At 36.1% G+C, this 15,343-nt stretch overlaps 1 protein-coding gene across 1 annotated transcript in view; it reads left to right on the top strand.

Annotated features, from left to right (window-relative positions):
* The window catches only part of OTOGL (otogelin like), a 149,063-nt gene that overhangs the window by 112,034 nt on the left and 21,686 nt on the right, over positions 1-15,343 (top strand). The window contains exons 38-45 of the mRNA XM_058741923.1: positions 1,808-1,985; positions 2,508-2,650; positions 2,893-2,916; positions 3,012-3,104; positions 5,312-5,501; positions 8,384-8,598; positions 11,903-12,044; positions 13,982-14,167. Coding sequence (XP_058597906.1) covers positions 1,808-1,985; positions 2,508-2,650; positions 2,893-2,916; positions 3,012-3,104; positions 5,312-5,501; positions 8,384-8,598; positions 11,903-12,044; positions 13,982-14,167 — 1,171 coding nt within the window. The remainder of the gene's footprint in view (positions 1-1,807; positions 1,986-2,507; positions 2,651-2,892; positions 2,917-3,011; positions 3,105-5,311; positions 5,502-8,383; positions 8,599-11,902; positions 12,045-13,981; positions 14,168-15,343) is intronic.

Raw genomic sequence — 15,343 nt, 5'->3', positions numbered from 1 at the left:
TAACTGGGTTCAAGATGTGTTTTGAATACAAAGATCACAGAATTTTCTAAAAGATTAGACATGGAGTGTGAGTGAAACAGAGGCATCAAGGATTTTAAGATCTTTGCTTTGAGCAATTAAAGGATAAAGTTGGCGTTAATCAGGATGGGGAAATTGTTGGAAGTGAAGGTCTGGGATGGGTGTCACTTAGAGTTCAGGTTTGCCATGTAAAGGCTGAGATTGCTCTTAGACATCAACAACCTACAGATGTACAGACCTGGTAGACATAAATAGAGCTTAGAGCAGAGGTTAAGCTGAATTAAATTTTGAAATACTCAGTGGTGGGATGAAATCACAAAAGGTGTGTGTGCAGATAGAGAAGAGAGGAAGGAGGAAGAAATGGTGGCAAACGACTAAAGGGCATTAACTAGTGAAAGAGGAGAAAATGGAGGAGATCCTAATTGGTCTAGAAGCTAAGGAAAGAAAACATTAAGGAAGATGGAGTAATAAGCTATCCTAAATATGTTAATAGGTCAGTAAGATGAGGCCTAAAAATTGATCATTGGATTTAGCAAAGTAAAGTTCATTGGTGACCTTGTTAAAAATAGTTTCAGTAGAATGGAAGGTGTACATTCTTTCAGGCAATTTAGATGTTGTAGGGGCTTTAGTTTTGTCTAAATATTTTCATTTTCCTGGTGAAGTGGAAATCAGGGTCAATACTGGGAATTGATACAACTGCACACAGAAAATTTTGGAAAGTTGGACTTGATTATTTGCCTCCCCTTGGCTCTTAAATTTATAAGTGGTCACTTAATAGTCTTACTAGTTAGAAAAGCACTTAACCTCTCTTATCCTTGTTTTTGATCATGTATAATATTGGGATGATAGAAACTGGCTCAAAAATTTAGGGAAAAGCAAATGAAAGAAGCTACTATTAGTGCATGACATATAATAGATGCTAAATAGTTGTTAAGTTTTCTTCCCTCTCCATTGAGATGCAGTATAGAGTAGCGGTCAAGATCACAGATTCCAGAGTAACAATCCCTGAACTTAAATTCTGACTATACCACCTCCTAGCTATGTGATCTTGGGCAAGTTACTTTGACCTTCACCCTCCTGAGTTCCTCATCTATAAAACAGGAAAAAAATAGTAGTACCTACCTCAGAGGATTGTTTTGTGGGAATGAAATGGGTTAATTAGAAAAATGTCTTAAACATAATAAGTGATATAAATGTTTGATCACTGCTATAATTATTACCATAATTTAAATACAATAAAATTCGTAAACTTTATAAAATCTACCACTGATTTATTTTGTATTTGTTTATCTGGAAGTCGGTAAGCTATATATATATAAAATAATTTATAATGGTTTTGTCCAGGGGCTTTTAGACTGATTTCACATGTGAATTTTTAATGAAATATTTATAGTATTAAGTAGTATTTTTTTTTAAATTGACACTAACAGAAGTTATAATGACATACTAGCTTTACAGGACATATGAAACCTTAACCTCTACTATATAGGTCTGTTTGCAAAAACTAATCAAGACAATATAAGACTTCAATTTGCTCAGATGTCTGAGTATATGGGCAATTCTGATATCAAATAAATATTAAGGTAAAGCTTAAATTAAGTCCAAACCTAATATTTTGGAGAGAATACATCAACAGAAATTGTAGTGAAATTCTAATTGTTCATCTTTCAAAAGCTTTCGTATTTAGAAAATGTACACTGTGGGCAGGGTGAAAGGGGAATTTAAAAGTTATTTGAAAACATTAGTTGAAAATAGAAAAAAGAAAACTAATTTTCTTTTTTGTTAACAGCCTCAACAATTTGATCCTGTTTATAATTGTAGCCAATATATATGCCTTAATATGGAATGGCAGTTATACAACTGGTCTCTTAATTGCCCGAAGGACTTGGAAATGCCTGACTGTGGTTTCCGGGGAAGGCCCGTTCAAGTGAACACCGATATCTGCTGCCCTGAGTGGGAATGTCCTTGTAAGTTTGCATTTATTTATTTATTTTTAAATTTTAAATTTACTTATTTATTTTGAGAGAGAGTAAGAGAGAGCATGCAAGGGAGGGGCAGAGAGAGAGGGAGAGGCAGAATCCCAAGCAGGCTCCACACTGTCAGCGTGAAGCCTGATGTGGGATTTGAACCTGGGAACCATGAAAGCATGACCTGAGCTGAAACAAGAGTCAGACACTTAACCAACTGAACCACCCGGGTGCCCTGTAAGTTTGCATTTCTTACATGATAGTCAATTTCCAATCAGGAGAAGATTGTTGTTTTTTTTTTAACTGATCACCTCACTCATCAAGCCAAAGTGATTGCTGAACTTTGTCCATTTCATTTACAATTTTGTTTCTCAATGTGTAACTTTTAGAGTTGCTTTTTGTCAAACATAATAATGCTAATTTAAAAGTTTTCTTTTTTTTTTTTTTTTTAAAGAGCGGTCATTACTACTAATACAAATAATTAGTTAACAGACCAAACCCACTCTCTACCATTTTTCTTAGGTCGGTGTTCCATGTTGTCAGAACTGAGTATTATTACATTTGATGGAAACAATGCAGCCTTATATAGTATGGCTTCTTATATCTTGTTAAGAATTCCTGGAGAGATTATTGTTGTTCACATTGAAAAATGTTCTGTGAATCAGGTAGGTCATAATCCATTCTTGTGTCATTTCTTCATAAACCCATAGCTAATGTACACAGCAACATTAGATATTCCTAAAGTGAGAAGGGGCTCAATAACTCACTGAGATATATCTTTTAGCACTTAAAACAAAAAAGAAAATGTTACATGTGACTATATTTAGAGGCATGTAAAATTAATTCACATAATGTTTTTAAAAGTCAAGTAATAGATTTTTAAGTGTTTTTTAACTTTTTTTTTCAGAATGGAAATTCATTTAAAAAGCTAGTGAGTATTTGCAAAGTGTTTCATAAACTCCTTCTCTTTATTGCCAACATTATGTTTAACTCCATAAAGTTTTAATATTTTTTTTTCAAATTAAGGCATCCTCTGGAAGAACGTATGGACTTTGTTTTAAGAAGTTAAATTTGACCACATCAATACATAAAATACTTGTTAATCGGGCAACAAGAAAGGTAAGAACACAAAGTTGAAAGATATCCTTACATTAGAGAAAATGAAGAAATTATATTAAACATGATTCCTTCCCAAACCAGGGGAAATTAAACATTTCATCAGAGTTTCGTTGCTATTGTGTTTAATCATTCTTTTCATGGAAAGTAAAAAAAAATGTGTTTCTTAATATTGTATTTCTCCTTCCAAGATGTGCCAACTGTTGCAAATATGTCTCCCCTTGTGAGGTTAACTGTAATGGCCATGGAAAATCCATGAAAGCCCTCTTGGATAATGTGAGGGCCCAAGTTTCTTAGTGTCAGTTAACATTAGTGTTTTCCATTAGATAAAGTGGAACTGATGTGAAAAAGAGAGATCACAGGGTTGAAAAAAGGAGTAGCTAAGAACACCAGAATGAAGACCACTGAGAGAAAAATAGTTTTGAAGTGCTGATGATGTTCATTTTTCAATGAATATGTGATAGCTAAAATAAGAAAAAAATGAAGAAATATTTGGCTATTGAACCAAACTGAAGAAGGGGGAGGTATTGGGAAATTGGGAAAAAACCCTTTGATTTTACAGGAAAAACCTTTATCCCAAGGAATATATATTTACTGGAGAGTGATGAGCTATAAGCTGGATACTTTACTGATATGTTTCTCTCAAAAATGTAAGAAAATATTGTGTAAGATTTTGCTAAAGTGGCTGAGAGATATTATATACCTTCTAGAAAGAATTTGTTTTTTGTTTTTTTTTTTTTTTTTTTTAATTTTTTTTTCAATGTTTATTTATTTTTGGGACAGAGAGAGACAGAGCATGAACGGGGGAGGGGCAGAGAGAGAGGGAGACGCAGAATCGGAAAGAGGCTCCAGGCTCCGAGCCATCAGCCCAGAGCCTGACGCGGGGCTCGAACTCACGGACCGCGAGATCGTGACCTGGCTGAAGTCGGACGCTTAACCGACTGCGCCACCCAGGCGCCCCTGTTTTTTGTTTTTTTTAACCACAGGCCAAACATTCTCGACTAGAAAAAAATTAAAATGAAACTAAAATATAGTACAGTGTTAGAAACTTTAAGTTTAGGTAAAGCAAAATACATGAATGGGGTAATTTTTTGGCTGATAGCATTTGTATATACCTTTGATTTGATCAGGTTGATATATTAACAGGAAGTGGATGAGAAATAAATTTAAACTCAAATCTGGTCAGTGCTATTATTATGAGCATTTGGGCCAAAGGGCTTATTTTTTACCTCGCTGGTCATGTATTCAGTTAAAAACTAATTATTTAAGAATTATTTAATGAGAGTTTACATGATAAGACAACACAGGTCCTGGTATCAAGTAATTTGTAGCTGTATGTGAGGTGCCTAAATGTAACTGTCTGCCAATTATAAACCAATAGGAGGTATATAGAGTATGACTAATATACTGCCAAAACAGATCTCTTAATGCAGTTTATAGAAAGGTCAAATAGGTATTTTTGGAGGAGGTGACACCTGAGAGAAGTCTTAAACCAAGAGCAGAAATTAACCAGGCAGGAGTAAGGACATTTCAGCCTGCAGGTGGCAGTACGAGGAAGATATAAAAATGAGAAACTGGTTGGTTGGGGAGACATGACTGACAAATTTATTTCTGGTTCCATGTCTTTGCCATCATTTATAACAGTGGTTTTCTAAATATAATCCTCACATTGCCTACATTTGTATTACCAAGAGTACACGTTACAAATACAGAGTCTAGAATCCCATCCAAACCTAGGAAATAGAATTGCTGGGAATCTTAATCTTTACCAAGCTTGACAGATGATTGTTAGGAACATTATAGTTAAACACTGATTTAGAAGAGCAAAGAAAGGACCCAGATTAAAGAAAACATCCTGAAAATAACTTTAGCATCATAAGTTCATTTTAGCAGATAATGGTGTAATCAACATATACTGAGGGAAACAGACCGAAAAGCATACTTAACATAGAAGAAAGTTAGTTTTGAAGAATATAAGGGGCAAAAGGGTTAGAACAAATACTGAATATAGCAGGATACAACAAAGGAATAATAAATGAACTTAGAAGTTATTTGAAGCTGTGGCAGCAGCAGGGAGATAAATTTTTAAAAACTTAGGAAATAGTTTATATTCAACAAGAAGAAATGGAGTCATCTGATTCTCCTACTTGTAATGGGTGTATATGTAAACATAAACAGTTTTCTAACAGATGTAAAATTTCTTATTTTAGGTAGAAGTGGATTCTATTGTAGTACCTCTGCCCTTTTCAAATCAAGAACTGTCCATAGAAGATTCTGGTACCATGTATGTGATTACGACTCCAGCTGGACTAATCGTAAAGTGGGCTCACCTTACAGGGATCATAGACATTCATTTTGGCGTTCGATTTAACTTGTCATCTTATACAGAAGGACTCTGTGGTGAGCATTGCTTTTCAAATCTCAATGTCTTCTAATTGTTTTCCTGTCCACATTTACCATTTTGGCCCCTGATGCCCCACTTTTTATATTCGAGGTGTGGTGCTAACTTTCAGTGGCTCGCGTGAATACTAAAGAAAGCAGTCGCTTTAAAAAAATGGGCTAAGAAGCAAGAAATAACAGTTCAGTTTGCATATTTTTTGGAAATATATGTTTACTACTACTGTAATACTGTTTGTATTCCTACTAGTTCATCTTTATTAATCATTAATAAGGTGCCAAGCGTTATTTTATATACTTGAACTTATTCAATTCTAACAATAGCCCACATAAGTTGGTACTAGTGTTAATTTACAAGTGAAAAATAGGAAGTTATAGAAAGGTTAAAGGCTTAAAAATATTGTTTATTCCTTATTATGTTAAAATTTGAAATAGGGGAAAACTTAGTTGCTTAAGCCACCTTGAACGTTACATACAGGGAACACAATGCTCTCAATATTTGTCACAGTTTTGTTATAAAGTGTAATGCCTAGATGTATCTTTACACCTAGGCTAATACCACACCATGTTACATAGACACATAAAGAGTTATAAGCCAGAGGAAATAAATTACAAATACCTCTAAGTACATAACAAAATTAAAAAGTATAATACTGGTTTTGATGTTTGATGGAGGGTATTTTCTTTGTAGCTCTGTGCTCTTTTTTTTTTTTAAAGTTTATTTATTTATTTTGAGAGAGAGAGAGAGACAGAGAGAGCATGAGCAGGGGACGGGCAGAAAGAAACAGGGAGAGAGAGAATCCCAAGCTCCACACTCACAGTGGCTCAAACTTATGAACCATGAGATCATGACCTGAGCTGAAACCAAGAGTCAGATGCTTAACTGACTAAGTCACTGGGCACCCCATAACTCCGTGTTCTTAAGTGAATATCAGTTTCCTCATCTTTAAAATGGGAATAACAATATTCTACCTTCAAGATTGTTGTTAGGGTTGAATGTGAAAGTTAATGTCAAACACTTGACACATTGCTTAATACATACAATCAATAAATATTAGTTTAGTACAAATATATTTATTTTAATATCACTAAATATTAATCGAGTAAAAGTTTATAGATCACCTCCTGAGTGTCTAACACAGTGCTAGGTGCTGACAACCCAAAAACAAATAAGACTAAGTCTTTTCCCTCAACAAATTACATAAAAGACTCTAATTTCTTCGTTAAAACATTTAGGGCAACGTTTGGCTGAAAAGGTTTACATATTTCCTTGCCTATTTATAGTATGCTAAGCATAGCACAAAAGATTATTTGAGTATGTATAGTACTGATTATACATAAAAATCAATTATTATTGATTAATACTCAGAGACTTTGGGAATGCATATTTCTCTGATGATTTATCACTTCTATGTGCTATGATTTCTGTTTTATTTTGTGTTTGCTTTCCCCCTCATTGTCGGCTCATCCTTTTACAGGCACACTCTGCTAACTGGATTCTCAAGTAATTACTGTAAAGAAAAAAGGCTAGGGTCACCTTTTTGGTAGCCAAGATTCATCCCCTAATCTTTGTAACTTCCATAGTAGGAGAAGAGTGGCTTCTTAAGGGGAAATCTGGTTGCTTTCATGTCTACTAGCTTGGGTGCTGGCTGAAAAAATTGTAGTGAACAAAAATATGAGCTAAATTGAGCACGGACCCTAGAATGGGATGTCTGTATGAATACCTCGTTCTATACAGCACTGTGAAGTTTACAGGGGTGGTGCCTGGCATTGCAGTAAAAAAATATTTTTATTAGCAATTACTTTTTCCCAGGAAAGTGTAGACTTAAAAAATAGTAGCTGCTTTACAGTATAGTTCACTTCACTTGTGATTTGTTTTTTTATTTGTTTGTTTTTGCATTGCATTCAGTTCCTTGTGTATTTACAAGGATGAGGCAATATGGTGGCAGCAACTCTTACGATCTTGATATATCTACCTGAGGATTAAGATTTGATACTTGAAAAAAAATGTTTAAGTTATATCTTTTATAGTTGGAGCCTTGGGGATTAAGAAAGATTAGATCTTTTCAGATCACGTATGATCAGGGTTCTGGGCCATTTCTCTGTATTTCCCTTGGCTCTGTACTACATTGGATAAAGAGCAAGCTCCATCCTCAGTCTGGCCTTCCTCAGGAAACTAGAGGCCATAGCAGGTCAAAGCCTTATAACCATCAATAGGCCACGTCATCCCAAGGAAGGGAGATTGTCTATGCCTTAGAATTCCCAGGTCAAATCCTGTTTGGCTGTGGCTGTCCAAGTGCTGAATGTATCCATGTGTCTAGGTGACTGCCTGACCTGACTGGCTTATTACTTGCAATAGTGTTAATGCGAGGGACTAAGAATTACCTTTATGCCAATCATAGCTCTCTCCTGTAGTGGTGATGGGGCAGGGATACTTCCTGAAAGGTAAAATTTAATGTTTACAGGAAGGGTTTTCCTGGGAGAATGGATGTCTGGGAGGCAAACACCCACTATTCTAAGGAATATCTTGGCAAGCTTAAGAGCTAGTTCTTAAATTAGGAAGTAGTGGTAATAGTAGTGGAAGAGGGTGGGAGCAGAGTCAATCTCCTCTTTCTTCATTTTCTGTCATTTTTTTCACATGTCTTGACTTCCAGGATTGTGGTTTCTTTCTTATCTGGTTAAGACAACTCTATACTGTTTTATCAAAGAACCAGATACATAATTTAAAAATCCATCAACATTAAAGTTAAAGGATATACATTTGGCACCTCGTTCAGTAAATAATTTATTCATTTCAAATCAATTATTGAGATGATTTATTTCTGCTGCCTACATTTGGTTGAAGTGGAAAAAATTTTCCTTTCAAATGTCACATATCTTTCTAGGAATTTGCAATGAGGATCCAGATGACGATCTAAGAATGCAAAATGGCACAATTATTACAAACATGGAAGACATAGAATTATTTATCGAGAGCTGGGAAATTGAGAAATCATTTGAAGTAACAACAAGAAGACCCGTTAGGAATTGTACTGAGCATGATTGCAGTCGCTGCATTGAGTTATTGAACAGAAGGGTTTTCATTCCATGCCATAATAAAGTAAGTTAAGGGCAACCATAGATAAGAACTATCATGTTAGACATACTGAGAGTAACGCCAATAAATTCCTGTTCTTGCCATGATGTTCTTCTAGTGAGAAGAGTTTAGCCCCAAACCTTCTGTCAGTATGCTTTGGAATTCAGAATCATTTACTTTTATAGACTTAAAGAGATAAGAAGAATAATTATCTTTCATTCTCCTGTTTTTTTAGAATTCTATCGACAGATTCCAAGAAAAATGAAATTATGTCCTACAAATAAATGCCTCTAGGAGAAAGAAATCAATGTCACTTGATAACCCAATAGAGAAACCAAGACAGTGAGGATATTATCAATTCTCTATGATCCTAGCCTCTTAGGTGTATACGTGTAATAGAACCTGTCATATATTCAATTTAATTATTCTTTGTCTCTAACTTTCTGACTTCATGTGACTAGTAGATATTTTAAATAATCTGTATCATTAAAAAAAAGATCCATTATTAGGGACAAATACAGCACTTCGTAAATCATTTAATGAAAAGTTTGTGAGCATCCAGCACCTACAAGGCTTTCTGCTGAACTCCTGTGATCCAAAGATGAGCAAGACTGTTCCTTGTCCTCAGGAGGTCTGGTGGGAAAGCAAGCTTGTAAACAGGTATCTGACAATAGACAGTCTGGAGGGACATAGGAGCCCAGGTTTGGAGGAGACTGCTCGTAGTTTTAGATGTTTGATTTACTTAGAAGGATAAATTTGCCAGGAGAGAAGAGGGAGGAAGGGACACCTAGGCAGATATGTATAACAGTATGTATAACAGCAAGTTTTGTGTAAAAGGCCATGTTAGGAAGGCATTGAAATAGTTGAGTGTAAGACATATGGAGGGAAAGAGCCTGGGAAAGAGGATGAGGGAACTGTCAAGGCAGGAAGGAATTCACTGTGTGGCACCTTCCATGCCAGACCGTGGAGTGTAGACTCCATAGTCCTCAGCCTGCCCCATGAGTTCCCTCAGGGAAAGGCAAAGGATGTGAAGTCATGGGTTTTGCTTTTTTTTTTTTTTTTAAAGTTTATTTATTTCTTTTTGAGAGAGAGAGAGAGAAGACTGGAGGGTCAGAGAGAAAGGAGGCTCTGTCAGTGCAGAGCTGGACGTGGGGGGTCAAACTCAGGAACCATGAGATCGTGACCTGAGCCGAAACCAATAAACAGTGCTTAACCCACTAAACCACCCAGGCGTCCCATGGATGAAGATAGGTTTTAATTATTTACATTTTTTTTGAAAAGCAGACATATAAAAATGAAAAAAATAACAAACACGTTAAAACTCACTTCAATGTCATTTTAAAGCATAATGATTTTCAAAAAAATTGCATTTTTGATGGAGAACTTAGAAGGCTGATTAAATCAGGAACTTTCAGCTTAACTATTAAAGGCTTAGTGAGGCAACACAGGGTGCCATTTAGTCTATCGCAGCCAGATCACAGGAACAGATCTCTTCCCAGTGAATCGGATGGCAAAAGAAAGGAATGCTGGTAATTTGGTTTTCCCACTTGTAAGCTTCATCTTCATTTGAAAATCTCCGCAAAGCAGGCAGATGATCTGCCTGGATTCTATCATTCTTCTACCTAAAACCCTTCAGCGTCTCTCACTCATATGTAAAGTACATGCCAAGCAACCTTCCTATCAAGACTTATGGGTCCTCTACCCTCTGGCCCACCTATTTCCCTAGCTTCCTCTTGTGCTACACTCTCCTGTCTCCTTTCAACTCTTTGAACATTCCAAGATTTTTCCTGCCAGTGGGCTTTTAAGCTTCTAGTTTTTCTAGCTGGAACACTTGAGTCCTCTGAGTCATTTTAGCATGGTGATGCCTCGAATCTATTCAAAGACCTTTTTAATCTAAGAGATCCACAGGCAGAGAATAGGTCTGTGTTATTGACCTTTATACTCATGCATAGCACCATGCCTGATATATAGTTAGGTGTTCAGTAAATTATGAAAGCATGCATAAGTGAGTATATATGAATGGGAGATACAGGAGAATCAGCTTTTGTGGGTTAAGCAGAAATATATATAATTTTTTGCTTCGGATGAATTATGTCATATGGAATTTCAAAACAAAAATACCCAGAAAAAGCTTAGAAACATAATTCTGGAGCTCAGAGGAGGTAAGTTGAGGCCAGAGGTCAGGTCTGGGGAGTCATTTGCATATGGATTTTTAAATATAACAATAAGTAGTGTGCAATGTGCCAGTGTCTGCTCTGTATATTTACCATATATTAGCTCACAGCTAGGAAAAGATTTAAATGCCCACAATTGGTGGTATGAGTCCAGGAAGGACATTTGTAGCTAGCAGACATGTCCATTGAGGATGGAATCTAGAGAAGCACTCAGAATATAAGGCAGCAGAGGAGCCGACAATAAACAGGTAAATAGGCAATAGAACGAAGTACACTCCAAGTCCAAGGAGAGGGTTTTAAGAAGGAAACTAGCAGTGTTCCCTGGATTTGCAAGTGGGGATACTCTTGACCACAGCAAGTATTCCATACAAATTAAAGTGGTTGGAAACCAAGGAGATTCCATAAAGAAGACTAAAAGAATGTAGAATCTTGGTTTTTTATAGATATGGACCTTGAAGAAGAAATGATGAGAGGGGAAGAATATTTAGTATTTTTATCCGGCACTTTGAACTGTATCAGAATTTAGGATGTGTGTGCGGATGTTTAGTATGTTTGTAGAATGAAAGAGCAGAGAGAAAAATTGGAATAAATGGTGTTACAAGTTAAATTATTTAGATTTCAGGCATTTCTAGATCAAAATGAAACCATCTATAGAAACAAATGTGTCTCTAAATTGAGGCAAGTCAAACTATATAAATTATTCAATGTTCAATATTACTACCTTTTTTGAGAAGCATTTAAAACCTCATTTAATAGTAAGGCCATGTATCATTATGGAATGCTTTAGGAGCTTCCGGTTTTATCTGTCATGGATTCAAGTCCTATGTAATATATGGAAAGGACAATTGTAACCCAAAGTATAATATCAGAAATAGATTGTGCTAGGTACACATGCTTTGTTTCTCTTTTATCTTTATAAGATAGATTTATGTAGATTAGTGCAGGCAATATTTATCTTATCCAGAATGTGTTTAAAAATATTATACCATCAGAAGTGACGTATGGTATTATGAAATTTGGAATCTCAGGTCAAGGAAGAGCCATAGTAAATACTAACTTGACACCCTTTTATTCTCTGAATAGCTTTAGTGTAACTTAGGCCCTTCAGAGAAATAAAACAACAGAACTTATCCCAAGACAAAATGTATCTCTAGGTTTCACCGCAGAACTTTTGTGAAAAGATGTGGATCAATTACACCTATTTCCGGAACTATGAATGTGATGCACTTTCAGCGTATGTGGCTCTGTGCAACAGGTTCGACATCTGTATTCACTGGAGAACACCAGATTACTGCTGTAAGTAGTACATTTCAGATAATATTTCTAACCATCAAAAAGCATTCCATATTTTTTGCATTCACTTCTTTCTCTTTTCATTTTTCACCACAAAATAATTTCATAAGAATAAAATGCCTATCAATGTAACCTAGAAGTTAGATGTCAGCTTTCCCACATAGGCAACTTCTATTTTCATCCTGATCTACACCTATGGTCGGCCTCAGTTGTCCCAGAAGAAAACCTAGTCCACAAAATATTAGCTAGCAAAATGAGTGGAAGTGTGGAAGAAATCACAGGGAATGGAAAAAAGATTTGAATTCTGTATCCCAGAGCACATGTTGTTGGTTTCAATTCCACCTGCCTCATTTGCCCAGCTTCTTCCCGAGCTTGTGAAGAGGATGCATGATTTTCTGTCCCCTTTTCCTCCTTTCCTGATACTGTATCCACTTTCTGGAAACTAATCTTTCTGGCTTTCTTTGATCCATATCCAGGTTCAATATTTTTCCAAATACGTGTTTGTGTATCCTTCTTCTTTTGTATGTATTCTTTGCTCATTTTTTTTTTTCAACGTTTTTTTATTTATTTTTGGGACAGAGAGAGACAGAGCATGAATGGGGGAGGGGCAGAGAGAGAGGGAGACACAGAATCGGAAACAGGCTCCAGGCTCCGAGCCATCAGCCCAGAGCCTGACGCGGGGCTCGAACTCACAGACCGCGAGATCGTGACCTGGCTGAAGTCGGATGCCCAACCGACTGCGCCACCCAGGCGCCCCTATTCTTTGCTCATTTTTATCTTTTTTAATGAATATAATTTATTGTCAAATTGGCTCACATACAACACCCAGTGCTCATCCAACAAGTGCCCTCCTCAATGCCCATTACCCATTTTTCCTCCCCTCTACCCCCGCATCCACCCTTAGTTTGTTCTCTGTGTTTAATAGTTGGCCCATTTTTATCTATAGGGCCCATGCTTTCTCATTAAGTTGTAAGGCTTTTCATAAAAAGTTTATTCAACCTATCATCAGTCCTGGGCACATTTTACAGAAAACAATGTTAATTTCATTTACGAAATAGCAATTAAATAGATTAAGTGGTAAAATATGGTCAAAATGAATGTCACTGAAATGTTCCAAGATAAAATAAAAGTTTTCATTTTCCCTTGAGGAAAAAATAAAATACATAGAGAAAGAATAATATATCCCAAACACCGGTTACATGACGTTGTTTCAGATATAAAGCAGCTCCTGGTGTGCCTTGCTATCTCTTACCTCTCCTTGCTCCCAGAGGTAATCACTATTCAAGAGTGGGGTAGCTTGATTCATGGGAAATGTATGGCATCTCTAACTTTAATAGACACTGTCAAATTGTTCCCCACTGAGATTTTATCAATTTATATCCCCACCAGCTACATGTTCATTTTTTAAAAGTATGATTTTTTAAGATCACTGAAAATCAAAAGAATTTTCTCAAACATAATTTAGAAACTGCTCAGCAATGGTAGTTTCTTGTGACAGTGAAGGATTGAACCTAACCACACAGCATTTTTCTTTTTTATGGCTTGGTTGAGTTATATATTCAGAGCATATTTCTGTGCTTATCCTGAGTAGACTGTTGTATATCCTCACTACACACAGAAGTAACTTCATACTGGTTGAATCTATATTTATCCCAACCAGATCTGGGCTGCCTATTGGTCATATTATTTGCTACAAATCAGATGAGCTTTTCCTACTGTAACATAACATAATACTAGCTGGACATCTGGAAGATGCTCAAAAATACCTACTGTTTGTTTTGTTTCTAGTTTTGGGTTACATCATAAATGAAAAATGAACTTTGAAGAGACTGAAATGGGCAAAATTAATTTTCCAAAAGAAATCTGACATTTCTTCCTTTTCCTATAATTCAAATAGGTGACTTTTTTCATTAGCAAATTTTGTCCTCTGTTATTCATAGCTCTGAATTGCCCAGAGGGGAAGGAGTATCAACCCTGTGTGAGGACTTGTGAAGCAAGAACATGTTTGAACAGATGGTTCTATGGACACTCTCCATGTTTGAATTTAAGAGAAGATTGTGTATGCAAAAATGGAACCATTCTTCACAGGCCAGATTCAACTCAGTGCATTCCAGAGAAAGAATGTGGTAAGCAGCAGAGTGCAAAGTGAGTTCTTAGGGACCTGGCAAATAAATGAAACTTATTTAGATCTCGAGAAGATGTGCTGAGAAAGATTGAACAAAGGTCACAGAGGTGTTGGAAGGGAAACCAGTTCGTTTGTAATTTGATTTTAATATAATGATTGATTTCAAGTTAAGTGACCCAAGTTAGAAATTTTGTTCAGGGGTGCCTGGGTGGCTCAGTCAGTTGAGCGTCCAACTTCACTCAGGTCAGGATCTCACAGTTTGTGGGTTCGATCCCCCCATCAGGCTCTGTGCTGACAGCTCAGAGCCTGGAATCCGCTTCAGATTCTGCATCTCCCTCTTTCTGTCCCTCCCCCGCTCACACTCTGTCTTTCTCACTCTCAAAAATAAATAAACATTAAAAAATTAAGAAAAAAGAAGCTGTGTTCATAATATAGGGGTTTTTTTGTTTGTTTGTTCCAAGATTTTATTTAAATTCCAGTTAGTTAACATACAGTGCAATATTAGGTGTAAAATTTAGTGATTCAACACATACAACACCTGGTGCTCACCACAAGTGCTCTCCTTAATCCCCATCAAGTTTTTAATCCACCCCCCCATGGTGGTGATGTGTTTCAATCTCTACCTATGCCTGTAATAACTTAGCAAGAGTATGGCAAATTAAGAATTAAGAACATAGGCTGTGCACTGATCTCAAATTCCAATTATTTCACGTAATAATGATTCAGTTTTACCTCTTTGAGCCTAAGTTACACATCTGTAAAATGGGAAAAATAAAAGCACTTATTCCCTAAGGCTAGTGTGGGGATCCATAAAATAATATGAAGTATTTTACAACAGTACCTAGAGAAAAATAACCACTTGAGAGATGTCGGATAGTGTTATTATCTGGGAGAAAACATTTAATTTTTCTACTTTCATTTTCAAACCACTTGATTCTGACTCATCATCTCCATTGTGGTTGCAGATGAAAATAGTCCAAAATTGAGAAAATTGCAGTACCGTACTTTTTCAGTCATAGGGCTTATCATTGTGGTTAGAAGAAAAGAGAATTAGCTAATAATGAAAGAAAATGGGCAAGTAGAAGTGAAAGGCACATATAGTTCTAGAAAGTTTGTGTTTGTCATTGAGAAGAGTATTTGTAGAAGACTGAGAATAAACAGGAGTGCTTATGTTTGT

The sequence above is a fragment of the Neofelis nebulosa genome, chromosome 8 (genome assembly GCF_028018385.1).
Source record: "Neofelis nebulosa isolate mNeoNeb1 chromosome 8, mNeoNeb1.pri, whole genome shotgun sequence".
In the NCBI taxonomy this organism is placed as follows: Eukaryota; Metazoa; Chordata; class Mammalia; order Carnivora; family Felidae; genus Neofelis; species Neofelis nebulosa.
This window is presented reverse-complemented; position numbering and strand designations above follow the sequence as displayed.